This window comes from Hordeum vulgare, chromosome 5H (genome assembly GCF_904849725.1).
Source record: "Hordeum vulgare subsp. vulgare chromosome 5H, MorexV3_pseudomolecules_assembly, whole genome shotgun sequence".
Taxonomy (NCBI): Eukaryota; Viridiplantae; Streptophyta; class Magnoliopsida; order Poales; family Poaceae; genus Hordeum; species Hordeum vulgare.
Window position 1 is genome coordinate 307,040,023 of NC_058522.1, and position 26,832 is coordinate 307,066,854.

General features: G+C 44.0%; 1 protein-coding gene across 1 annotated transcript; it reads left to right on the forward strand.

Annotated features, from left to right (window-relative positions):
* The first annotated feature begins 12,714 nt into the window (after window positions 1–12,714).
* On the forward strand, window positions 12,715–17,492 carry LOC123395608 (dual specificity protein phosphatase 12-like). The gene is made up of 6 exons (XM_045090633.1): window positions 12,715–13,276; window positions 15,926–15,978; window positions 16,104–16,168; window positions 16,247–16,325; window positions 16,570–16,869; window positions 16,966–17,492. Exons 1-6 carry the CDS (start codon window positions 12,825–12,827, stop codon window positions 17,118–17,120), a joined length of 1,104 nt encoding a protein of 367 aa, XP_044946568.1. The 5' UTR covers window positions 12,715–12,824; the 3' UTR covers window positions 17,121–17,492.
* Window positions 17,493–26,832: the final 9,340 nt, after the last annotated feature.

The window sequence follows — 26,832 nt, forward strand, 5'->3', positions numbered from 1 at the left end:
CTAAGATGCTTATGTCAAAAGGCTTTAGCCTGATAAGCTCGAACCCAAGGTGGATAAATGCATTTTCATAGGATACCCAAAAACAGTTGGGTATACCTCCTATCTCAGATCCTAAAGCAAAGTATTTGTTGCTGAAAAACAGGTCATTTCTCGAGAAAGAGCTTCCCTCGAAAGAATTGAGTGGGAGGATGGTGGAACTTGATGAGTTTGTTGAACCGTCACTTCAAACAGAGTGTAGCAGGGCACAAGAAGTTGTTCCTATGGTGCCCACACCAAATTGAAGAGGAAGCCAATGATGATGATGATGATGAAGCTTTAGATCAAGTTACTACCAAACCTCGTAGGTCGACAAGGACACGTACTGCTCCAGAGTGGTACGCTAATACTGTCTTAGAGGTCATGTTGTTGTACAACAATGAATCTACGAGCTATGAAGAATCGATGTTGGGCCCGGATTCTGACAAATGGCTGGAGGCCATGAAATTCGAGATAGGATCCATGTATGAAAACAAATTGTGAACTTTGGAAGAACTACTTGATGGTCGTAAGGCTATTAGGTACAAATGGATCTTTAAAAGGAAGACACGCGATGATGGTAAATGTCACCATTTAGAAAGCTCGACTTGTCGCAAAGATGTTTCCGACAAGCTCAAGGAGCTGACTACGATGAGACTTTCTCACTCGTAGCGATGCTAAAGTCTGTTGGAATTATGTTAGCACTTGCTGCATTTTTTTATTACGAAATATGGCAGATGGATATCAAAACATTGTTTCCTTGACGGTTTCCTTGAGGAAAGGTTGTATGTGATACAAACAGAAGGTTTTGTCGTTCCTAAGGATGCTAACAAGTATGCAAGCTCCAACAATCCTTCTATGGACTAGAGCAAGCATCTCGGAGTTGGAATATACGCTTTGATGTGATGATCAAAGCTTTTGGGTTTATACAAAGTTTATGAGAAACTTGTATTTCCAAGAATGTGAGTTGGAGCACAATAGAATTTCTGATAAGTATATGTCATTGACATATTCTTGATCGGAAATGATGTAGGATTTATGTAAAGCATAAAGGGTTGTTCGAAAGGAGTTTTTCGAAGGAAAACCTGGATTAAGCTACTTGAACACTAAGCATCAAGATCTATAGAGATAGATCAAGACACTTGATAAAACTTTCAATGAATACATGCCTTGACAAGATTTTGAAGGAGTTCAAAATGCATCAGTCAAGGAAAGAGTTCTTGACTATGTTGTAAGGTGTGAATTTGAGTAAGACTCAAAGCTCGACCACGACATAAGAAAGAGGAAGGACGAATGTCATCCCCTATGCCTTAGTCGTAGGCTCAATAGTATGCCATGATGTGTACCGCACCTGATGTGTGCCTCACCGTGAGTTTGTTAAGGGGTACAAGAGTGATCTAGGAATGGATCAGTGGACAACGGTCATAATTATCCTTAGTAACTTGAGGACTAAGGAAATTTTTCGTCGTAAAGGGTTACATTGATGCAAGCTTTGACACCAATCCAGATGACTCTGAGTAGCATACTGGATTCGTATAATGGAGCAGTCCTTTGGAATAGTTCCAAATGGAGCGTGGTAGCATCATCTACAATATGAAATAGAGATTTGTACAACACACACGGATCTGAAAGGTTTGGACCCGTTGACTAAAACCTCTCTCACAAGCAAAACATGACAAACCCCATAACTCATTGGGTGTGAATCACATAGTGATGTGAACTAGATTATTGACTCTTGTGCAAGTGGGAGACTGTTGGAAATATACCCTAGAGGCAATAATAAATTAGTTAGTATTATATTTCCTTGTTCATAATAATTGTTTATTATCCATGATATAATTGTATTGATTGGAAACTCAAATACATGGGTGGATACATAGACAACACACTGTCCCTAGTGAGCCTCTAAGGACTAGCTCGTTGATCAAAGATGGTCAAGGTTTCCTGACCATAGACATGAGTTGTCATTTGATAACGGGATCTGATACGTCTCAAACGTATCTATAATTTTTGATGGTTTCATGCTGTTATCTTGTCAACTTTGGATGTTTTATGTACCTTTTATATCTTTTTGGGGACTAACTTATTAATTCAGTGCCAAGTGCCAGTTCATGTTTTTTCTATGTTTTTGACTCTTTTCAGATCTGATTTTGGAACGGAGTCCAAATGGAATAAAATCCCCGAAATAATTTTTTCCAGAACGGACGAATATCAGGGGACTTGAGGGCCAAGGCAGGAGAGCCACACGGGGCCCACAAGCCCTGTAGCCGCCACCAGGGGGCGGCGGCTACCAGGCTTGTGGCCTCCTTGGAGCCCCCCTGCCCTAGCTCTTTCGCCTATATATTCCCTAAAATCCAGAAAAAATGAGAGCACCCACGAAAACACTTTTCTGCCGCCGCAAGCTTCCGTTTCCGCGAGATCTCATCTGGAGACCCTTCCCGGTGCCCTGCCGGGGGGACTTTGGAGTTGGAGGGCTTCTACATCAACATCATCGCCTCTCCAATGACTCGTGAGTAGTCCACTTCAGACCTACGATTCTTGCAATGGGAGAAGTGCTTGGTTTTGGGTTCATACCGTGTGGAGACCTTTCCCAGTGACAGAAGGGGCAGCAAGTCACGCATCATGTTGTTGCCATCAAGGGTAACAAGATGGGCTTTTATCGTAGATATGAGATTGTCCGTCTACATCATGTCATCTTGCTTAAGGCGTTACTCTGTTCTTTTGGAGTTAATACACTAGATGCATGCTGGATAGCGGTCGACGTGTGGAGTAATAGTAGTAGATGCAGAAAGTATCGGTCTACTTTTTTTGGACGTGATGCCTATAGATATAATCATTGCCTTAGATAACGTCACGACTTTGCGCGGTTCTATCAATTGCTCGACAATAATTCGTTCACCCACCATCTACTTGCTTTCATGAGAGAAGCCACTACTGAACACTACGGCCCCCGGGTCTATTCGCAACTATCGTTTCCACTTTCACTTTTACTTTGCTCTGTTTACTCTTTGCTTTCGGTTCTCACTTTGCAAACAATCTATAAGGGATTGACAAACCCTTCATAGCGTTGGGTGCAAGCTCTTTGTGTTTGTGCAGGTACTTGAGACTTGACGAGATCTTCCGTTGGTTCGATACCTTGGTTCTCAAAACTGAGGGAAATACTTACCGCCGCTGTGCTACATCACCCTTTCCTCTTCAAGGGAAGACTAATGCAAGGCTCCAAGGCCGCGGGGAAATCCTTTGCATATTTGCCAAGGAAGTCGCTAAAGGCGTAGCCGTAGCAGCAGGATTCCTGGCGCCGTAGCAGGGAAGGTCTATTGTCGCAGTAGCAGAAGGGTTTCTGGCGTCGTTGCCGGGGATGATCAAGTCAAGAATAGTCTCTCTTCAACGTGTTGATTTCTGGCGCAAGGAGGAGAGATCAAGTCATCTATCCAAGTAGGTGTCACAAACTCATCTCTTGCAATTACCTTTTTTGCCAGTTGCCTCTCGTTTCCCTCTCCCCCACTTCACATTTGCCGTTTTCATTTGCCTTTTTGCCATTTTCCTTTGCCTTTTTTCTTTTGCCTTTTTGTCGTCTTCCTTTGTCGTTCTCTTTTGCCCGCTTCACTCGCTTACTTCCTGCTTGTTTGTGTGTGGGATAGTCCATCAATGGCTAGACCCACTACTCCAAATGATACCTCTGAGAACGAAGTTCTCAATTTCAGGCAGAATGAGGAAGAAAATTTAAAGGACGCTTGGTCCCGGATTTGCAATGCTCAAAGTAGATCTACTCGTAAGCAATCCACTACCGTTCTTCTTCACGGTTTTTTATGTTGGAATCTCTCCTTGGAATAGGTATATCCTTGATACCATCGTAGGTGGGAATTTTTTGGGGAGCCATACTGTTGACTCCTATGGAGCTATCATGAATTTGGTAGGCTCACCCCCGCTCATGGTCAATGGAACTACCTTGACCTTGGAACACGTGATGCAAAGGCTTGACGCTATTGAAAACAAAATTGCTATAGTTGAACTTATTGAGGGTTTGGATAGAAAGATCCACAATCAAATTACTCAGTATGAATCCAAGGTGGGAATGGTCTTGAAAAATTTAAGGGAGAAGGAACCAATATTTAATGATTCCGCTAGAATTGGCAAACTAGAAGATGTCATAACCAACTTGGGTTCCGCTTTTGCCCCTGTGCAAAATACTCCAAATCTCACTCTCAAAAAGACCGTCAAGTCTGTTTTTGTTCCTAAAGCTAGTGGTGAGTCATCCAATAAAGATGAAGATCTTAAGATGATAAATGATCACACTACTTATGGTTTAAGCACCAAGGATGACTATACGTGATTCCATCACCTTTTCACTAGCTAAGGGCGTTAAACAATAGCGCTTGTTGGGAGGCAACCCAACAAATCTATCATTTTTCTTTATGTTTTCTGTTTTCCACACTTTCATAATTCTGTTATGATTGTGTTTTTTGTGTTTCTTTTTGCGTTTGTGCCAAGCAAAACCGTTATGATTAGTCTTGGGGATGATCGTTTGGTCATGCTGGAAAAGACAGAAACTTTCTGCTCACGAAAAGAATTTTCATTTTTTTTCTGTAAGAGATTTTGAGTTGATTCTTTTTGCTGATGATTGCTACACAAATTCTTCAGATGTTCTTAATTGTTCAGAATTTTTGAAGTACCATAAGTATACAAAGTATACAGATTGCTACAGACTGGTCTGTTGTTAACAGATTATGTTTTTGTTGTGTTGGTTGCTTATTTTGATGAAACTATGGATAGTATCGGGAGGTATTAGCCATGGAAGATTGAAAATACAGTAACCCAACATCAACATAAGTAGAATTTAAGTTTGCTACAGTACCTAAGGAAGTGATGGTTTGCTTTCTTATACTAATGTTATCACGAGTTTCTGTTTAAGTTTCGTGTTGTGAAATTTTCAAGTTTTGGGTGAAGTTCTTATGGACAAAAAGATAAAGAGTGGCAAGAGCTCAAGCTTGGGGATGCCAAAGGCACCCCAAGATTATTCAAGGATGTCGTAAAAGCCTAAGCTTGGGGATGCCCCGGGAAGGCATCCCCTCTTTCGTCTTCAATCCATCGGTAACGTTACTTGGGGCGATATTTTTATTCACCACAAGTTATGTGTTTTTCTTGGAGCGTATTGTATCGTAGGTGTCTTTTATTTTTGTTGTGTCACAATCATCCTTGCTGCACACCTAGATAGAGAGACATGCACTCACCGTGATTTTGTCGAGCTTCACTTATATCCTTTGTTTAGACAATTCAGCTCATATGTGTTTCACTTATATCTTTTGAGCTAGTTGATTTTGCTCTATGTGCTTCACTTTTATCTTTTAGAGCACGGCGGTGCGTGGCTTGGTAGTTGATCTATTCTATGAAAGTAGTCTCAAAAGGGGTAGTTATCCAAAGGGATATGAAAACTACCACCTTCATGTGCACTGAATAGTTAGAGAAGTTTGATTCATCTCAAGTAGTTTTGAGTTGTGGTTGTGGTAATATTTAAGTTATATTAGTAAGGTGTTGTGGATCTAGAAATACTTGTGTTGAAGTTACTGATTCTCGTAGCATGCACGTATGGTGAACCTCTATGTGATGAAGTCTGAGCATGATTAGTCTATTGATTGTCATCCTTTGTGTGGCGGTCGGGATCGCGTGATGGTTTATACCTACCAACCCTTCCCCTAGGAGTATGCGTTGAATGCTTTATTTCGATTAATACTAAAACTTTTGCAACAAGTATATGAGTTCTTCATGACTAATGTTGAGTCCATGGTTTAGATGCACTTTCACCTTCCACCATCACTATCTTCTTAGTGTCGTGCAACTTTCGCCGGTGCACAAAACCCACCATTAGCCTCCCTCAAAACAGCCACCATACCTACCTACTATGAATTTTTCAAAGTCATTCCGAGGTATATTGCCATGCAACTACCACCATGACATGTGCCACCACTTCTACATTGCCATTGCATGATCGTAAGATAGCTAGCATGATGTTTCCATTAATGTCTATGCCATGCTAGATCATTGTCACGGTACACTACCGAAGGCATTCCATATAGAGTCATCATTGTTCTAAGTTTTGAGTTGTAAGTGTGATGATCATCATTGATGGAGCATTGTCCCATGTGAGGAAATAAAAGAGGCCAGCGAAGCCCATATACAAAAAGAGGCCAAAGATGCCCGCCAAAAAAAGAGAGGCCAAAGAGCCCACCGAAAATGAGAGAAAAAGAGAGAAGGGACAATGCTACTATCCTTCCACACTTGTGCTTATTAAGCACCATGATCTTCATGATTGAGAGTCTCTCGTTTTGTCACCACCATATAGCTAGAGGGAAATTTTCATTATATAACTTGGCTTGTATATTCCAATGATAGGTTTCCTCAAAATTGCCTTAGGTCTTCGTGAGCAAGCAAGTTGGATGCACACCCACTAGTTTTCTTTAAGAGCGTTCACATACTCTTAGCTCTAGTGCATCATTTGTATGGCAACCCCTACTCATTCACATTGATTTCTATTGATGAGCATCTCCATAGCTCATTAATATGCCTAGTTAATGTGACCATCTTCTCCTTGTTTGTCTTGCAACCTCCACCACACTCCACACCACTTATAGTGCTAAAACCATGGCTCACGCTCATGTATTGCGTGAGAGTTGAAAAAGTTTGAGAATGTAAAGGTGTGAAAACAATTACTTGGCCAATACCGGGGTTGTGCATGATTTAAATTCGTTGTGCAATGATGATAGAGCATAGCCAGACTATATGATTTTGTAGGGATTACTTTGTTTTGGCCTTGTTATTTTGAAAGTTCATGATCACCTTGCCAGTTTGCTTGAATTATTATTGTCTCCACGTCAATAGCAAACTATTGTTTTGAATCTAATGGATCTGAACATTCACGTCACATAAGAGGAGTTACAAAGGACATCTATGCTAGGTATCATGAAAGCATCAAAAAATCATTCTTTATCACTTCCCTACTCGAGGACGAGCAGGAGTTAAGCTTGGGGATGCTTGATACGTCTCAAACGTATCTATAATTTTTATGGTTTCATGTTGTTATCTTGTCAACTTTGGATGTTGTATGTACCTTTTATATCTTTTTTGGGACTAACTTATTAATTCAGTGCCAATTGCCAATTCCTGTTTTTTCTGTGTTTTTGACTCTTTTCATATCTGATTTTGGAACGGATTCCAAACGGAATAAAATCCCCGAAATAATTTTTTCCACAACGGAAGAATATTAGGGGACTTGAGGGCCAAGGCAGGAGAGCCACAGGGGGCCCACAAGCCCTGTAGCCGCCACCACGGGGGGCGGCGGCTACCAGGCTTGTGGCCTCCCTGGAGCCCCTCTCCCTAGCTCTTTCGCCTATATATTCCCTAAAATCCAGAAAAAATCAGGGCATCCACGAAAACACTTTTCCTCCACTGCAAGCTTCCGTTTCCGCGAGATCTCATCTGGAGACCCTTCCCGGTGCCCTGGCGGAGGGGACTTTGGAGTTGGAGGGCTTCTACATCAACATCATCGCCTCTCCAATGACTCGTGAGTAGTCCACTTCAGACCTACGGGTCCATAGTTAGTAGCTAGATGGCTTCTTCTCTCTCTTGGATCTTCAATACAAAGTTCTCCATCATCTTCATGGAGATCTATCCGATGTAATCCTCTTTGGCGGTGTGTTTGTCGAGATCCGATGAATTTTGGATTTGTGATCAGATTATCTATGATATATATTTGAGTCTTTGTTGATTTCTTATATGCATGATTTGATATCCTTGTAAGTCTCTCCGAGTCTTGGGTTTTGTTTGGCCAACTATATCTATGATTCTTCCAATGGGAGAAGTGCTTGGTTTTGGGTTCATACCGTGTGGTGACCTTTCCCAGTAACAGAAGGGGCAGCAACGCACACATCGTGTTGTTGCCATCAAGGGTAACAAGATGGGCTTTTATCGTAGATATGAGATTGTCCATCTACATTATGTCATCTTGCTTAAGGCGTTACTCTGTTCTTTTGGACTTAATACACTAGATGCATGCTGGATAGCGGTCAACGTGTGGAGTAATAGTAGTAGATGGAGAAAGTATCGGTCTACTTGTTTTGTACGTGATGCCTATAGATATAGTCATTGCCTTAGATAACGTCATGACTTTGCGCGGTTCTATCAATTGCTCGACAGTAATTCGTTCACCCACCGTCTACTTGCTTTCATGAGAGAAGCCACTAGTGAACACTACGGCCCCCAGGTCTATTCGCAACTATCATTTCCACTTTCACTTTTACTTTGCTCTGTTTACTCTTTGCTTTCAGTTCTCACTTTGCAAACAATCTATAAGGGATTGACAACCCCTTCATAGCATTGGGTGCAAGCTCTTTGTGTTTGTGCAGGTACTTGAGACTTGACGAGATCTTCCGTTGGTTCGATACCTTGGTTCTCAAAACTGAGGGAAATACTTACCGCCACTGTGCTACATCACCTTTTCCTCTTCAAGGGAACACCAACGCAAGGCTCCAAGGCCGCGGGGAAATCCTTTGCATATTTGCCAAGGAAGTCCCTAAAGGCGTAGTCGTAGCAGCAGGATTCTTGGCACTGTACCACGGAAGGTCTATTGTCGCAGTAGCAGGATCACATCATTAGGAGAATGATGTGATGGACAAGACCCAAACTATGAACGTAGCATATGATCGTGTCACTTATATTGCTACTGTTTTCTGCATGTCAAGTATCTGTTTCTATGACCATGAGATCATGCAACTCCCGGGCACCGGAGGAATGCCTTGTGTGTATCAAACGTCACAACATAACTGGATGACTATAAAGGTGCTCTAGAGGTATCTCTGAAGGTGTCTGTTGGGTTGGCGTGAATCGAGACTAGGATTTGTCACTCCGTATGACAAAGAGGTATCTGTGGGCCCACTTGGTAATACAACATCGCAATGAGCTTGCAAGCAATGTTACTAAGGAGTTAGTCATGAGTTCTAGTATCATGAAATTAGTAAAGATACTTGCCGGTAACAAGATTGAACTAGGTATGGAAATACTGACGATCGAATCTCGGGCAAGTAACATACCGATGGACAAAGGGAACAATATACTGGATTGATTGAACCCTTGACATCGTGGTTCGATCGACATAGATCTTCATAGAATATGTAGGAGCCAATATGGGAATCCAGGTCCCGCTATTGGTTATTGACCGGAGAGTGTCTCAAGTCATGTCTGCATAGTACTCGAACCCGAAGGGTCTGCATACCTAAGGTTCAGTGACGATTTGATATTATTGTGTTATGAATGATGGTGACCGAAAGTTGTTCGGAGTCCCGGATGAGATCCCGGGCATGACGAGGAGTTCCAGAATGGTCTGGAGGTAAATATTGATATATGGGAACTTCTGTGTTGGTCACCGAAAATAGTTCGGGCGTCACCGGTAGAGTGCCATGAGTGACGAAAAGGTTCCGGGGGTCCATCAGAAGGGTCCACCAGCCCCAAAGGGGGCAATTGGGTTGTGAGGGATGCGCAACAGCCCTTGATGGGCTGGGCACACCTCCCCACCTAAGGCCCATGCGGCTGGGCTGGTAGAGGGCCAACCCTAGGAGGTGGCGCCACCCTAACTGGGGTGGCAAACCACCCCTTGGGCCGCCGCCCTCCCTCCACTTGGTCGCCGCCCCTCCTAGGGGGTAACCCTAGGGCGCAACCCTCCTCTCCCTCCCCCCTATATATACACCTATGCCACGACGCAGCCGTGTCTCTCTCATAGATCAGTTTTCTCCACTAGATCGGTTTCGGTATTGCTTGGCAAAGCCGTGGCGGAACAACTCCACCACCAAAGCCGCCATGCCGTCGTGCTGACGGAGAACTCATCCACCTCTCCACCCTCGCTTGCTGGATCAAGCAGGTGGAGAACGTCATCGAGCTGTATGTGTGCTGAACGTGGAGGTGCCATCCGTTCGGCACTAGATCGGGACGAATCGTGATGGAATCAAGGGACAGATCATGATGAGATCGTAGGACGGATCGTGATTGGATCGTGAAGACGTTCAACTACATCAATCGCGTTATATACGCTTCCGCTTAGCGATCTACAAGGGTATGTAGATGCACTCCCCGCTCTCGTAGATGTTGATCTCCATAGATTGATCTTGGTGAGCGTAGGATTTTTTTTGTTTTCCATGCAACGTTCCCCGACACCATGACAAGTCTGGATGCCTCTTAACAGTGACGTGCGCAAACTAGCGCCCACCACTTGTAAGCCAATAGCAGTGGCGGGCATGTTTTTTTAATCGCCATTGTTAATTTTTCATATTTGTTGTGGCGGGTGCTAGACTGCGCTCGTCACTAATGGGGTTCACCTATAAGCCATTTCCGAGTAGTGCAACTACACCATGGACGAAAACATCTTGCTATGCAAGACATGGTTGAATATGTCTATGAATGCAACTGTTGGGGGTGATCAAACTAGAGATACATATTGGGATAGGATGAAGGAGTACTTTGATGCAAAAAAAACAAGAGTGTAATTGAGCGCATCAATAGATCTCTTCGCTCCCAGTGGTCGACGATCAACAGAGATTGCCAAAGGTGGGCGGCGGCAATGTTATCGACTGACAAGATAAACCCAAGTGACACTAATGATAGAGATAGGGTAAGTGCCAATTATTTATATTCCATGTGCATGCTTCATCTTTTGTGTTTTAAGTGGTAACTTCTTCTTTTGTTTGTAGAATAATATTGCACAAAGCTTGTTTTGAGGAGATGAAAAGAACACCAAGAAAGGGAAGGTTAAGAGAGGGAGAGCATTTGTGTTGCCCCATTGCTATGATGTGTTGAAGGATGAGTAGAAATGAAAGAAACATGATAATGTTGATGATGAGACCAAGGAAGCCAATGCTGATGTGGTGGTCTTAGATGATGATGACGAGGAGGCATCAAGTGATGGCGCCAAGCGGAGCCCTACACCCAACTCGGTTGTCTACTCCAAGCCAAAAAGACCAAATGGAGTTGCAAAAGAAAAGAAGAAGAAGAAGAAGGGAGGAGATGATGACCTAAAGAATGCTATGGGTGCTATTGTAGTGGCAAGAAAGGAAGCAAACGAGTTGATGAAGGTGTCAAGGGGCCAAGAGTCGGCGACCAAGGATAGGAGGTTGGCGGCTGAGGAGAGGAGGGTGGCGGCCGAGGAGAGGAGGGTGGCGACCGAGGAGAGGAATGTGGCATTGGAGGATAAGGAATTGGCCATGAAGGAGCAAGCTATAATGTTGGATTATGATAAGCACCTCTTCTTCATGGACACATCTAAATTCGATGATAGACAAAAGAAGTACATCAACCTTTCCCGTGATCAACTCTTGGTCCAAAAAAATGATAGGCATGGGATGCATGAGAGCTATCATGGGAAACTTTGAAGGCATGGGAGCTATCATGGAAGGCTCCGGAGGCATGGGCGGTACCATGGGAGGCTTTAGAGCTACCATGGGTGGCTTGGGCGGCATGACCAGCATGAGAGGTATGGGAGGCCTGGGAGCACCTAGGGAGGCATTGTAGGTATGGTCGGCATGGGAGGCGTGGGAGCACCTATGGGAGGCATTGGAGGTATGGCCGGCATGGGAGGCATGGGAGCACCTACGGGAAGCATTGGAGGCATAGCCGACATGGGAGGCTTGGGAGCTATCATGAAAGGCATGAGTTTTGAGTCGCTCATGGAAGGCATGAGAGTACCTCACATGATGCCTCACATGCCTTCGCATGATGCCTCACATGCCTTTAAAGATAATGCGAACACCGTTCGAGGTTCCAGTGACACGAAGGTGCTTGAAGATGGTGAAGAGGAGGAAAAAGAGGAGGAGGACGGGAAGGATGAAGAGGAGGAAGAAGAGATGCAAGAAGATGGAGCATGATTCTTGATGTTTCGTTCGTTTGTGTGAATTTATTTGTCATGAACTTGCTTGTGATAAATGATTTTGAATTGTGCCATGAATTTGAACCATGCTATGTTGCTTAACTCATCGTTTTGTAATGTTTTATGTTTAAAACCATGTTATAATTTATTCTCAAATTATTCATGTGTGCCATGCGGCTGGACCATGCTATATATTTTAATGCCACTGCTTTAGCGCGATCCGCGACACATTAAATTTTAAAGCGTGTGCTAAAGCTACAATACATCCGTGTGCGTTAAAACACTATTTCAATTTTTAATTTTTGTTAAAGATGCTCTAAAGATGCTTTAAGTTTGCAACCACCCGCTCGGCCGCTCGAGCCGATTGTCACCACATTGGCCGTGTTTGGATTCATGCGTTAGAATTAGTTTGAGCTAGTTAGAGCTCAATAGCTCTAAAGTATCCAAACATAAGAGCTAGATTGGAACTAGTTGCGTCTAACCCATTTAAAAAAAAACCATCCCACCAACAAAGATGTGCTAATTGGGCCCAGTAAAAAATCATTTTTCTCTCTCTATCGAATATATTTATTATGACTCTAATCCTGTCGTCCAGACACCTCTTTGAATAGAGTTAGTTAATCATGAGCTAAAAATTAACACTAATCTATGGATAAGTTAGAGTATCAAAAAGGGCCATTGAGGCATTGACTGCTGTAAACTCGAGTAGCAGGTTAGCTTGACTGAACTCTGAAATTTCGAACTGCAATTTTTAGTTTCAAAAGCAATTCCGCAACCGCGCGAGAGCTCAGCGACAACAGCAGACAGCAGCCGCAGGGAAGCCCCCAAATGCCCCCAAAACCCCGCCCCCTCCTCTTCTAGGGTTTCCTCTTCCCCATCCGCGCCAGGACCCCACCGCCCGCCCATGTCCGCCGCCTCCCGCGACGCCCCAGTCCCGCCCGCCATGCCGGACCTCGTCCGCGACCACCTCTACTTCGGCGACATCAACGACGCCATCGCGGCCCTCACCGCCTCCCTCCCGGACGGCACCGACATCACCCACGTCCTCTCCGTCGTCAGCTCCGCCTCCATCTCCTTCTTCACCGACTACCGCCCGGGCCTCTGCTTGCCGACCGAGGAGGTCCGCCGCGTCGTTGCCGGGGAGGATGGGACGCCCTCGGTGGTGGCTCCAGGGCGGCTGGTGCGGGTGGTGGAGAGGACGGGGGAAGGGCTAAGGGTGACGCGGATGGCCGTGCCGCTCAAGGACACGGAGGAGGAGAACCTGCTCGACCACCTCGAGCCGTGCCTCGACTTTATCGACGAGGGGAGGAAGGCGGGCAGCGTGCTCGTGCATTGCTTCGCGGGGGTCTCCAGGAGGTACGCTTGCTTACCAACACCCGCTTCTGTTGTTTTGCGAGCCCCGCGTTTTTGTTGTCTAAATGTATTACTTGTATTTCATACTTCCATTCGAGCTTTTACATATTCAGTGATTTGGCTAAATGCATTTTTTGTATTGACCAACCTGCCCAAAATAAATTTTTGGTCGTGTATCACCTCAACATTACATAAACTCTAGCACAAATGGTCCACATGGCTGCCCGTTATATAAGATAGTAGTACATCTGAAAAATGTATGATACGTTGTAATCATTGTCAATAATCTGCCATCTACTTACATATCAGTTTGTTTCGAGTTATTTTTTTGTTTGTCTGATGCTCAAACTGGATACATCTGGTAAACACGGATTAAAATGTTCACTCGCTATGACGACTAGTGTTCCAATCCTGTTTATGTACGCATGTGTATGGGAGGGAGATGTGGTGAACACTCACAATAACTGCAAATAAAACCAGTAACTGGGCACTTAGCTAAAAACTGTGTTTTGCTGAATAGAAAATACACACCATCTAATTTTTGGCTAAAATACACAGTTAATAGCTTTTTTTAACTACACGTATCACTCGGCACACACACACACACACACACACACACATTTATCAGCATTAGGGCATGGTTGCCCTCCACACTTTACCATACTTTTGTGCCATAAGTGTGGCAGGCCACAGTTTTTGTGGTGGTCAAATTGGTCACCACACTTGTGGCAAAAGTTAGCCAGCAGCTGAGCCTATGACTAGTGGGGTATGTGACTAAGAAAGTGTGCCATGCCACAACTGTGGCTAGAAGCAAACACTTGCCACTGTGGTAGAAAAGTATGGCAAAGTGTGATTGCCAACCAAACATGCCCTATGTCTTTGCAAGGGAACATACTAACCCCCCTTTACTGGGTATAACCACCTGGACTACTAGGCTAATAGAAATTGTTACAAAAGGAACTGATGGTTAAGTGTGGCATTTTGGTTAATGCCTATTACCTCATACCGCTTTCTCAAATGTGTCTTGTATAACAAGCATGTGGACTATTTGTGCTGAAGTGTTTGTACAGTGGGACAATATGCGACTAAAATTTGATTTTGCGTAGGTTGGTCAATACAAACCACTCCATATAGTTAAAACATTGCTACTGCATCTAAACTGGTCCATTTTATACTACAGAAAGATGTAGACATTTACAAGATAAGCATGGCTATCCGCTGTTGAACTGTTTTTTCCCTGCACACCAACCAGAACAAAGAGGTGAAGGCCGGTGATAGTGATGTTAAGCTAGAAAAGAAAGGGGCCATGCCTATCAAGTATCAACGCAAAACTGGTGGATGCTGCTAATCTGGAGCACCCCCGCCAGGCATAATAAAATTTTAAATCTGACCTGCTGAGGCTGTGGGCAGTCTGAGGCATTTTGTAAGCTCCAGGCTGCATTGCATATCTCATTTTTTTTCTTTCTCAGAAAGCAAAATGCTACTCCCTCCGTAAACTAATATAAGAGCATTTAGATCACTAAAATAGTGATCTAAATGCTCTTATATTAGTTTACAGAGGGAGTACTAGTTAAGAGAGCAGAAAGCGGTTGTCTCATCCTTAGACTCCAGCATGCCTCTTCAGTTAAGAGGGGAGTGGTGTTTTGGTGTTGTTCTGGTGAGAAGAGGTGGACACTAAACAAAGTTTTCTTGAAGTCCCACATCGATGTGTTTGTGTGTGACCAGGGGAAGCCAGCAGGGTTCACCGTTTTCTATGGTGAACCACGTTGGGAGTTCATGATAGACAGTTGGTATATGTTGAGTTATCCGAGGTGCCAATCTGCACAAGCCCGGTTATGTGTGGGAGGTTTGAACACAGTCCGATACGACACGCGGACAGCTAAAGCATTTGAGAGTTAGGTTGGGAGTGGTGGCAGATGGAGGAGTTCTGAAATGTGGTTGGTGACTATGCCACTATGGCGTTACTTCAGTTTGCTTATCAGTGTTGGCCCTAGCCATGAGGAGCCATGGGTATGATTTGCAAGAGGATACTGTTCTTTTTGAACTCGCCGGAGCAAGATGGCTGCAGCATGTCTCTCGAGAAACCTGTGATGGATTGCTGCTAGCATAGAATTGTCAGGCAGGCAAGGTGGTGTTGAAACTGACTTGCAGAGCTGATAAACCCATGAAGCACCACCTCTTCTCAGGGTCACACCGGTCTAACATATGTCCAATTGTAATGGAGGTTCAACAAGCTAAGCAGAAGTTTCTCATAGTTGAAACTTTAGTCTTCTTGTGAAGGGGGCCAAATCTTGTTTTAACTGGTGCATATGGCTTAATGCAATTCCATATTTTTATCGGCGTTGTTTGTTATTTGTAATCCTGCTATAGTAAGTTATTGATAAGTTTAGTGAGTTGTAGTATAGTCACATGGGACATTATGTTTTTGATCTTAAGAATGTTTAGCAAGTAAGAAAGCTGACAACTCATGGCTCTTGGTAACCAATTATTATAGGATGCATTGCAATTTTCACATATAACTTCCTATTTTTCGATAAAGGGCGTTTTTATTGTCTCAAAATGTAACTTCCTATTTGACGTGCCAGAAATGGGGAATGTGTATTTTTCACTTTCACTATATAACATCTATCTGGAATTTCTATCATGCTGCAGTGCTACCATCATCACGGCATATCTAATGAGAACAGAGCAGAAATCTCTGGAAGGTATGATTTCTGTTTTGTTTTGAGCAAAATTTGTAATACACTAATCTTTGGCTTGTACGTTGCTTGAATTATATGATCCACCTTTTAGAATCGATGTGGCATTCACTGCTTTATTCTTTTTCCAGAAGCACTACAGTCCTTGAAGGAAATTAATGAGTCCGTTTGCCCAAACGATGGTTTCCTTGACCAGGTAAGCTTTCATTATGAACTGGTTGCACTATATCTCACTATATTTCTTTTATTAAGTCGAATTTCCTATACCTTGCAGTTAAAATTGTTTGAAGAAATGGGTTTCAAGGTTGATACTTCAAGTCCTTTATACAGGCGCTTCCGCTTAAAATTGTTAGGTTGGTCATTTTCCAACATTTATTTTTGAAAAATGGAGGCAGAGAGATCTATTTTTTGTCAGGTTCCCCATCTCATATCATATGCTTGCCTTTGTGGTCCTTTTAATTCTTGTGGTTTCTGGGTGCTGCTCTTGCTGAAAATAAAATATTTTTTCTCATAGATTCTGTAAAAAATGATCATACCAAGCAGTGATATCCCCTCTCAATTTTAGCAGCACACTGATTAGTCTATTACTTCTCGCAGGTCAGTCCTATAGAGTTGGAGAGAAAATAGGGAACCATGTATTTGAAGACGATCCTGGGGTTACTCGACAGCCTAATCCTACCGAGGAATTGTCAGGCAAGGGGAAGACCCCTAAAACAGCATACCGCTGCAAGAAATGCAGGAGGATGGTCGCAGCACAGGACAATGTTATCGGTCACACTCCTGGTGAGGGCAACTCTAGCTTTGAGTGGCACGACAAGAGGAAAGGCCACACACACAACAAGGAACAACAAGATTGTTCCTCTCTGTATGTCGAGCCTCTCAAGTGGATGACTCCAGGTAAAGTCATCTATTGCTTCACATATATGTACATTGATGCGGTCCATAGCATATCACCAGTCTGTTCATTATCTGCTGTTGCTCATGATGAAGCAGTAGAAGATGGCGCTTTGGAGGGGAAGCTGTCTTGTATCCACTGCGGAGCACGCTTAGGGTACTTCAACTGGTCAGGGATCCAGTGCAACTGTGGCAGCTGGATCACCCCTGCCTTCCAAATTTCCAAGAGCAAAGTTGATGTAAGCACCATCTAGAACTTCTCCGCGGGCTAGCAGATTCGAGGAGTTTGTCAGGGTGTGGTGTAAATACCATATCGTCTGAACCGTCATGCATTGGATCACAAGGATCAAAAGCTGGAACCTGCTTCATGTATTCACCTATTGTACTCTGAAATACAACAGCTTACAATAGAAGTTTTAACACATCATAGTTAAGCAGTCGCAGATCCTAAACGTTTACTACCTTCTTTTCCATTGATTGTAAGTGGCAACCTTATATATTTTTAGCGTTCTAGGGAATTCAATTGTGTAGTGTAGTGGGATGGAGTTGTGTGGAGCGGCTTGCAAGGGGTAGAATGGGTGAGTGGAATGACTTGTGGTGGAATAGAGACCCTGTTTCTTTAAAAAGTCCTAAGATTTTTTTTAGTCCCAACTAAAAAGTCTCTAGTCCCTACCATTTCTTTCGAAGGACTAAACATGGACTAGAGGTCATTAAATGACATGCAAAAAGACCATGTTACCCCTGGTAATATACTAAAAGTTATTAAATGGCATGCTAAAAGTAGGGGCACTGTTGAAAAAAGTGCAAAAAAAGTCCCTTCCATAGGGACTTCTTCCTTTAGTCCCAAATACCCCCTAGTCCCTAAAAGTCTCTTATGTTTCTTTCACATCGGACTAAAAGGGACTTTTTTTAATCCCTACATCAAAAAGTTTCTGGAAAGAAACACCCCTAGAGTCTGTTGGTTATGATGGGTTAAACAACCAATGGGTATGAGAGAGTATATATATAGACTCTGAAATCTGACCGTTACTGCAAAAAGTAATTAGGCTTGGAAGTGCCGGAAGAAAACTTTCGTGCGGAACTACTGAAACAGTTCAAATAATTTGGAAGCCCAAGGCAACATTTAAAACCAGAGAAAATACAATACTTGAAATGTGAAAAAGTTGAGTGATGGTTCCGAATGAAAAATGCAACACCTTTTTTCGCGAACATAGAACAATTTGAAAGTACTGGATGAAACCAATTACTCGGTAGAACTGTAGTAAAAAAACCCCTCAAAACAGGAAGTTCTAGACAGAGACTAAGTCAAACTGAGATGCCTTTTTTTTAAAGAACCAGCATCCGCCGGCGTTCATATATTAAGCAGGGAGAAGATGGAAAAAGCGTTCATGATCAAGTGATCATGGTGGGTTACAAGAGATGGTGAAGACAGATCCACCCTAATACCAAAACCTTGTCTAAAAACTAGCTTAGATGGTGAAGCAGAACTTGCACTGTATTCTCCTGAGCTGTGTAAACGCCATGTGATCTTGTCTGCAGGGTGGGGCTCTAGAGTCACATTTGCTGCCCTGAGCGCCCTCCAAAGAATCAGGAAGTTCTGAGCCAACTCGGTATTTGCTTGTTGTCTTAGGTCCTTTATCCATGTGTCATTTGCTAGAGCATCAACCACATATTTGTTCCCCCCCTAGATCGCTGTACAAGTCTGGAAACAGAGTCGCCAGGCAAGGAGAGGTAATCCATGGGGAGAGCCAAAAAGAAGCAATCTGGCCATTGCCGATAGTCACCGCTGTTGCTCTGTCAAAGAGGTCTCTGTCTCCGGCATCACAAAGAAGTTCAGAACCTTTCCATGGGCGATCATCATTTTGCCAGGATAGCCACATCCATCTCAGACGCAGGGCTGTGGAGAACTTGTTGAGATCAAGCACTCCCAGAACCCCACGCTCCGTCGGTGTGCACACCGTTTTCCATCCCACCTTGCAGAGTCCGCCATTGATATGTTCATCTTGTGCCCATAGGAAACGTCTGCGCACTTTATTGATTGCTCTGAAGAGTCCTTTTGGTGGTCGCAGAATTGAGAGAGCGAAAGTTGGGATGGCAGATAACACGCTTCTGACCAACACTCTTCTCCCAAAGATTGACATCATCCGGCCCTTCCACCCAGCCAGGCGAGCTCTGATTCTGTCCAAGATGAACTGGAAGTGAACCAGTCTTGGTCGCCCCAGGATGACTCGTAATCCAAGATATTTGATCGGGAATTCAGCTATGCTTCCACCAAAGTTTTGCAGGACCTCATGGAGATTTATATCCTCGCACGTGATAGGTGCGACCGATGATTTGTCGGCATTTAGGTGCAATCCCGAAGCATCCCCAAAACCGCTGATGATTTCCATTAGCTTGTCAATCTCTTCCTTAACAGGGTTTGCAAAAATGACTGCATCATCAGCGTAAAGACTGACGCACAGCTTAAGCTCACGGCCTGACAGAGGGGCGATGATGCTAGAATCAGCAGCTCTTGCAATGAGACGATGGATCACATCAATTGCCAGAATAAACAACACGGGGATAGGGGGTCTCCCTGTCAAAGGCCCCGACGATGTTTGATGAAACTTCCGGGGGTGCCGTTTAGCAAGAAGTATGATGCACTTGAGGGAAGAAGCATGGTGGATCAAACAAAGGATGTTTCAAGGTGGATTGTGCCAACAATGGTTGAAGCTCTCAACTCCCAACGGGGGAGCCCGCGTGGCTTATATTGATCATGACGAGAGGACCTCGTAAGTCGTAAGGGTACAAGAGGTTCGGTTGTTACCGGTTACATGATCTCAACTAGAGATAAAGACTAGAGGTAAAGAGATTAGGAGTTAGAAGGTTTAAACCTACACAACTCTATCTCTAGTCTAACGTAACGCACAAGACAATCCTTGGCGTACATAATACATCATGTTTAACAGATTGGCTCAGCAGTTCCAAAACAAAGAAAACGATGGTTTCGAACTATAGAATTTGGGATAGTTCTCAAGTATGAATGACTGTTAAGTGCTACGATAGTATGAGGGCTTAGAACGATTTATACAACGGAATGACTACAGAGTGGATATTCACTAAACCCAACAACCAACAAAATTGCATAGTGCCAAGGCACCTGAATAAGAAGATTAGTTGTGGTACTCCCTCCATTCCCTCATATAAGGTCACTATAGAAAATACATTTTGCATCTATATAAGGCCATTAATAGTAATCAAGGTAAAAATTAATGACGTTTCTTCGTAATAACAACTTATTTAATACTTGCATGCATGTAGTCATAATGACACTTAGCTTCTTTCTTCTCATTTCTTCCATGCATGCATGTGGTGTATTAATGATCCGGTTAACAAAAAAAAAAATTTGACTTGCAAAACAGTAATTAATTATTACCTTGGTACATGTAATCTAAGTTTGTGGCCTTGTATAAGGGAATTGAGGAAGTTCAATAAACTCACGGAAATGATCAGCCCTCAATTTCTTTTTGCCATTGGTCCTCTCAATTAGTTTGTCGTAAATCATCAAAATCAACTCGGGTACAATTCATCTTATCTGCCACCTCCTGTTTACGATGGACCTTAGAGCAACTCCAACCGTGTAACCCAAACAGACGCGTGTTTTGTCCGTTTGGGTCGGCCCGACGAACATTCATGTCCGTTTTTGTAATTGGGTCGATGCTTGCGTCCAATGCGGTCATGACCCATTTGTAGGCGACATGAAAAAACAATAAATATTTTAAAAATATTAAATATTAATGTCGGTCACAAAGACCGGCGATAGTCCCACGAGTCCACATTCCATTAAATAGAAAATTAAAATAAGCTAAAAACGAGGAGGTGTACTGCATTAGGCGTCCTCCTCCTCGTTGTCGTCGGGACCGGCGAGGTCGACGAGCGCCGGCGTCGGGATAGTCCATGGGAAGGCCGTCTCCCACGCGGCGGCGACGTTATTCGCCGGTAACTGCACCGGCGTGGCTGGGCAGCACGATGCTCCTTCTCCTCAGCTTCGGCCTCGCGCTCCAGTCGCTCCACCCATTGTGCCTCGAGGCACTCTTCCGCCAGCCGCTGCCACCGCCATTGATCCAGATAGACCGCCTCCTGCTCCAGCGTCGCACCCAACCAGATGGGTGGCATGTTGACCCACTCGCGCATCACCCCGCACCAGACATAATCCTCGTGCTTGAGGGCCAGCGACCCTCTCTCAGCCTTGGCAGGGGATGACGGGGCCAGCGACGACATGATGATACGTCTCCAATGTATCAATAATTTATGAAGTATTCATGACATGTTTGCCTATGTTTACAATACTTTTATATTGTTTTGATGCACTTTATACGATTTATTTAGAAATAACCCGGACTGACGCTGTTTTGAGCGGAATTACCATGGTGTTGTTTTTCTGCAAAAAATGCAAGTTCTCGGAATAGCACGAAACTTTTTTATAATTTTATCTAGAGGAAATAAGCAATATTGTAGCGAAGAACCACCGGAGGTGAGCCACGAGTGGGCCACAAGCAAGCAGGGTGCGACCCCCCTAGGTCGTGCCCTGATAGCTTGTGGGGCCCATATGGCTCCGTTTGGCATGATTCCAGCGCTGAAAAATCCTATATATACCAGAAACCCCAGAAGTAAAAGGAGAACTTCCGCTCCGCCACTGCAACTCTCTATATTAACAAAAAACCCATCAGGAGCCTTTCCAGTACCCTGCCGATGAGGGGAAATCGTCTTCGGTGACCATCTTCATCATCCCAATGGAGGCCATGACGAGGAGGGAGTAGTTCACCCTCGGGGCTAAGGTTTTGTACCAATAGCTATGTGTTTAATCTCTCTCTCTCTCCCTCTCTCTCTCTCTCTCTCTCTCTCTCTCGTATTCTTGAGATGTCATGATCTTGATGTATCATGGGCTTTGTTAATATAGTTGAATCATATGGTGTTTGTCCCGTGCTATTGTTGTGATGAATTAAATCTTTTACTTTAAGATCTCGTTATGTTGGATCGAATATTCAGGTTTGAGAACACTTGATGTATGTCTTGCATGCAGATACCCGTAGTGACATTGTGGTATTCAAGTGATTCACTTGATATATGTGATGTCATCAACTTGCGGATTTCGGTGACCTTGGGGATCTATGCACATGGGTTGATTGCACGTTTACATACTATGTTCTCTGATAGAAATCTTGGGATGCTCCTTGAAGTTCTTTGTGCTGGATTGAATATGATATATCTGAAATTGTTTGATGCATGTCGCATAATTTATCCGCAGATACTTGAGGTGACATTGGAGTATCTAGGTGACATTAGGGCTGATTGATATGTATCATGAGTGTTATTCCATTACGAACTCAAGGGCTGTTTGTGACACTTATAGGAATAACTCAAAAGATTGATCAGAAAGAATAACTTTGAGGTGGTTCTACTACCTACACCAATTTCATCTTATTGTTCTCTGCTAGATAGGAACTTTGGAGTGATTCTTTGTTCCATGTTGAGGGATGATCATATGACTCTACTATGTCAGCATTGTTGAGATATTGCACTAGTGAAAGTATGAACCTTAGGCCTTATTACCAAGCATTTATACAAGGTTTTGCTCCTTGTTTTACACTTTCTACCTTGCTGTTTATATATTTTCAGATTACAAAATCCTATATCTACTATCCATACTACACTCGTATCACCAGCTCTTCGCCGAACTCGTGCACCTATACAATTTGCCATTGTATTGGGTGTGTTGGGGACACAAGATATTTTTTGTATTTGATTGCAGGGTTGTTTGAGAGAGACCATCTTCATCCTACACCTCCCATGAATCGATAAACCTCAGGTCATCCATTTGAGGGAAAATTTCTACTGTCCTTCAAAACTCTACGCTTGGAGGCCCAACATAGTATACAAGAATAAATTTGCATAGTAGACTGTTGGAAATATGCCCAAGAGGCAATAATAAAATAGTTATTATTATATTTCCTGTTTCAAGATAATCATTTATTGTCCATGCTAAAATTGTATTGAATGGAAACACAAATGCATGTGTGGATATATAGACAAAATAAAGTCCCTAGTGATCCTCTAGTTGACTAGCTCGTTGATCAAAGATGGTTAAGGTTTCCTAGCCATAGACAAGTGTTGTCAGTTGATAACGAGATCACATCATTAGGGGAATGATGTGATGGACAAGACCCAAACTATAAACGTAGCATGTGATCGTGTCATTTTGTTGCTATTGTTTTGTGCATGTCAAGTATACATTCTTATGACATGAGATCATGTAACTCAATAACACCGGAGGAATGCCTTGTGTGTATCAAATGTCGAAAAGATACTGGGTGACTATAAAGGTGCTCTACAGGTATCTCCGAAGGTGTCCGTTGAGTTAGCATGGATCATGACTAGGATTTGTCACTCAGAGAGGTATCTCGAGGCCCACTCGGTAATACAACATCACAAACAAGCCTTGCAAGCAATGTGTATAAAGAGTTAACCACGGGATCTTGTATTACGAAACGAGTAAAGAGACTTGCCAGTAACGAGATTGAAATAGGTATAGAGATACCGTCGATCTAATCTCGGGCAAGTAACATACCGAAGGACAAAGGGAACATTATACGGGATTAACTGAATCCTTGACATAGAGGTTCAACCAGTAAGATCTTCGTATGTACGATCCAATACGGGTATCCAGGTCTCGCTATTGGATATTGATCGGAGAGTGTCTGGGTCATGTCTACATAGTTCTCGAACCTGCAGGGTCTGCACACTTAAGGTTCGGTGACGTTTTGGTATAGTTGAATTGTTGATGTTGGTAACCAAATTTTGTTCGGAGTCCCGAATGAGATCCCGAACGCCACGAGGGTCTCCGGAATGATCCGGAAATGAAGATTGATATATAGGATTGTCACATTTGGCTTCCGGAAAGGTTTCGGGCAATACCGGTAAAGTACCGGGAGTGACGAATGGGTTTTGGTGTTTTACCGGGAGGGGCTAGTGATGTGTACGCACGCTTCTATTCTTGTAGACTATGTTGGGCCTCCAAACATAGAGTTTTGTAGGACAACAACAATTTTCGTCAAGTGGATGACCTAAGGTTTATCGAAATCACGAAAGTAGAGGTTGAAAATGTTCTCTCTCAAGCAACCCTGCAATTAAGAAACAAGAAGTATCTTATGTCCCCAACACACCTAATACAATGGTAAATTGTATAGGTCCACTAGTTCGGCGAAGAGATGGTAAAATATGGGTGATAGGTGTGGCAAAGCAAGGTAATATAAATCTGTAATAAAAATGGCAGCAAGGTAGCAAGTGACAAAAGTGAGCATAAACGGTGTAACAATGGTGAGAAACAAGGCCTTGGCTTCATACTTTCACTAGTGGCAACTACCAACAACATTAACATAGTCTAATCAGATGATATTTCCACTAAAACATGCAATGGTGACGTACTCGGAGGTCATTCCTTTGTGATCAAGAGAGGACGAGAATTATGTAGGGCTACAAAAGCACACCTCAGAGTTCGTAGTTCTCATCTATGGACTTCCCAATGTCACCGCGGCCATCCAAAGAGAGTACCACAATCACCACAATGTATCTCAAGGATAGTCAAAGACAAGCACCAAGAGACTCCCAATCTTCAATCAATTCACAAAAGAGGAAATCACTCATGAAAATATTCTTCTAATCCATGTCCAATAGACCGCTGTCACCATGGTCTCGGGGATTATACTAGATAAGATCAAGTGAGTACATCAATCCAGTACATAGAAGAAGGGGAATCATCATGGGATCACCCTAGGTTAACATAGCCTATGATCACAATCAAGATCGCATCATGGGAGAGAGAATTAACCACATAGCTACTGTAGAAGACCTCAACCCCGAGGAGGAACTACTCCCGCTTCATGGAGGGAGGAAGCAACGTCGATGGAGATGAATCCGGGGGCACTTCCCCGTCCCGGCAGGGTGCCGACACACGAATTCTGGTCCCCCAAAACTTGTTGGCGATGGTGGCGGAGATCAGAATTTCTTCTGGAGAAAAGGGTTCCGGAATCAGCGTTTCCTCCATGGGGGTAAAAATAGGAGCCAAGGTAGGCCACCAGAGGAGGTGGGCCCCACCCAGTCGGCCTTTGGGCACGACCAGGAGGTAGGCCGCGCAGGGAGGCCGCCTGGGCGACGCCTGGCTCCCCTCTGGCCCACCTTTGGTGCTCTCGAAGCTTCCGTCAGGCTGATTTTTATATGTTTTTTCTAGGGATTTTGGGACTCGGTAAATTGGGGTAAAAGTCCCTCCAGAAAAGACATCAGCACACAGAAACTGGCACTAGGTGCATTGAGTTAGTAGGTTAGTCCAAATATGTGTAAAAAACTAGGAAAGTGTAGCAAAACATATAACAATGTCACCCAAAAGATCATGGAACAAGTAGAAATTATAGATACGTTTGGGACGTATGAGCCACCCACCCGGGAGAGGACCTAATAGGCCCACGGGTGGCGCACCAGCCTTTAGTGAGCTGGTGAGGCCAGCCCAATAAGCCTATTTCGGCTGAAAGCAATAATGAAAAGGAAAAAAGAAAATAAAAGGAAGGAGGTGGACAAGATGGGAAGGAGTCCTCCACCAAACCAAAATTGGAGGAGGACTCCTCCCTCTTGGGCTCGATCGAATCCTCCTACTTGGAGTAGGAGGCAAGCCACCCTCCCTCTTGTTCCTCCTATATAGTGGAGGTTTGAGAGGCTTTTTGCACCCTAAGCCTTTGTGCAACCCTCTCTCCCTCCACTACTTCGTGACACCCTGTAGCTAGTTCGGTACGGCAGGGCGAAGCCCTGCCGAAGTAGCTCCACCACCATCACCGCCACGCCGTCGTGCTGCTGGAGAATTCAGCTACCTCTTCGTCTCTCTTGCTGGATCAAGAAGGCGGAGATCGTCATCGAGCTGTACGTGTGCTGAACCCAGAGGTGCTGTACATTCGGTACAAGATCGGGACGGAGTTTGTGGGACGGATCGTGATTGGATCGCGAAGACGCTCGACTACATGATACGTCCCAAACGTATAGACTTTTCCAAACACTTTTGCTATTGTTTTGGCCTCATTCTTGCATGATTTGAATGAAACCAACCTGGACTGACGTAGTTTTCAGCAGAGCTGCCTGTATGGTTTTCTTGTGTGCAAGAAAATGGATATTTAGACATCCTGGAAAATTCCCAGAAAAAATAGAGAAAATCCACGCACCGGGAGGGACCATGGGCCAGAAGATGCGCCGGAGGGGATCCACAGGGCCCCCGGGCGACCTACTAGTGCGACCTACCCCCTCACCGTACCGGGAGGCCGATTGGGTGGGGCCCACCCCCTCTGGTGCCCTACTCTGGCTCCTATTTTTACCCATGCGAGGAAATTCCAGAAGAGAAATCGTTTTGCAAGTTCTCGACGTGGAGCCGCCGCCACCCTCGGTTCTTCTTCGGGAGAGCTAATCTGGAGGCTGTTTTGGCCTCCGGAGAGGGGAAATCGTCGGCATCGCATCACCATCACCACTCCATCATCCTTCCATGGCTTCTCCCATCATGTGTGAGTAATTCCCTGCTGTAGGTGTAGGGGATGGGGGAGATTTGAGGAGTTAGATCATGTAATAGTTCGTCGGATTGTTGGGGGCATGTTGCCTATCATCTACTATGGTGTTTATCATCTTTGCTACCACTTGTTACTCTTAATGCTTGTCACTTTGGGCCTGAGTGCCATGATTTCAGATCTGAATACCTTATGTTTTCATGAATATATTTGTGTTCTAGATCCTATCTATGAGTAGTATGCACCTGTTATAGTCCCGAACCGGGGATCACAATGGTGACAGCTTGGGACACCAAAGGGGATGGGCTATAGTTTGAGGATTCCATGTATCCATTGATTGTTAATGCTTTGTTCCGGTGCTCTTTGACAGGAGCACCTTAATATCCGTAAG

Coding starts and splice junctions, on each gene's coding strand:
- LOC123395608 (XM_045090633.1), top strand. CDS start 12,825: ATGTCCGCCGCCTCCCGCGACGCCCCAGTCCCGCCCGCCATGCCGGAC. Junction 13,277..15,925: donor TTCGCGGGGGTCTCCAGGAG/GTACGCTTGCTT, acceptor ATCATGCTGCAG/TGCTACCATCATCACGGCAT. Junction 16,326..16,569: donor CTTCCGCTTAAAATTGTTAG/GTTGGTCATTTT, acceptor TACTTCTCGCAG/GTCAGTCCTATAGAGTTGGA.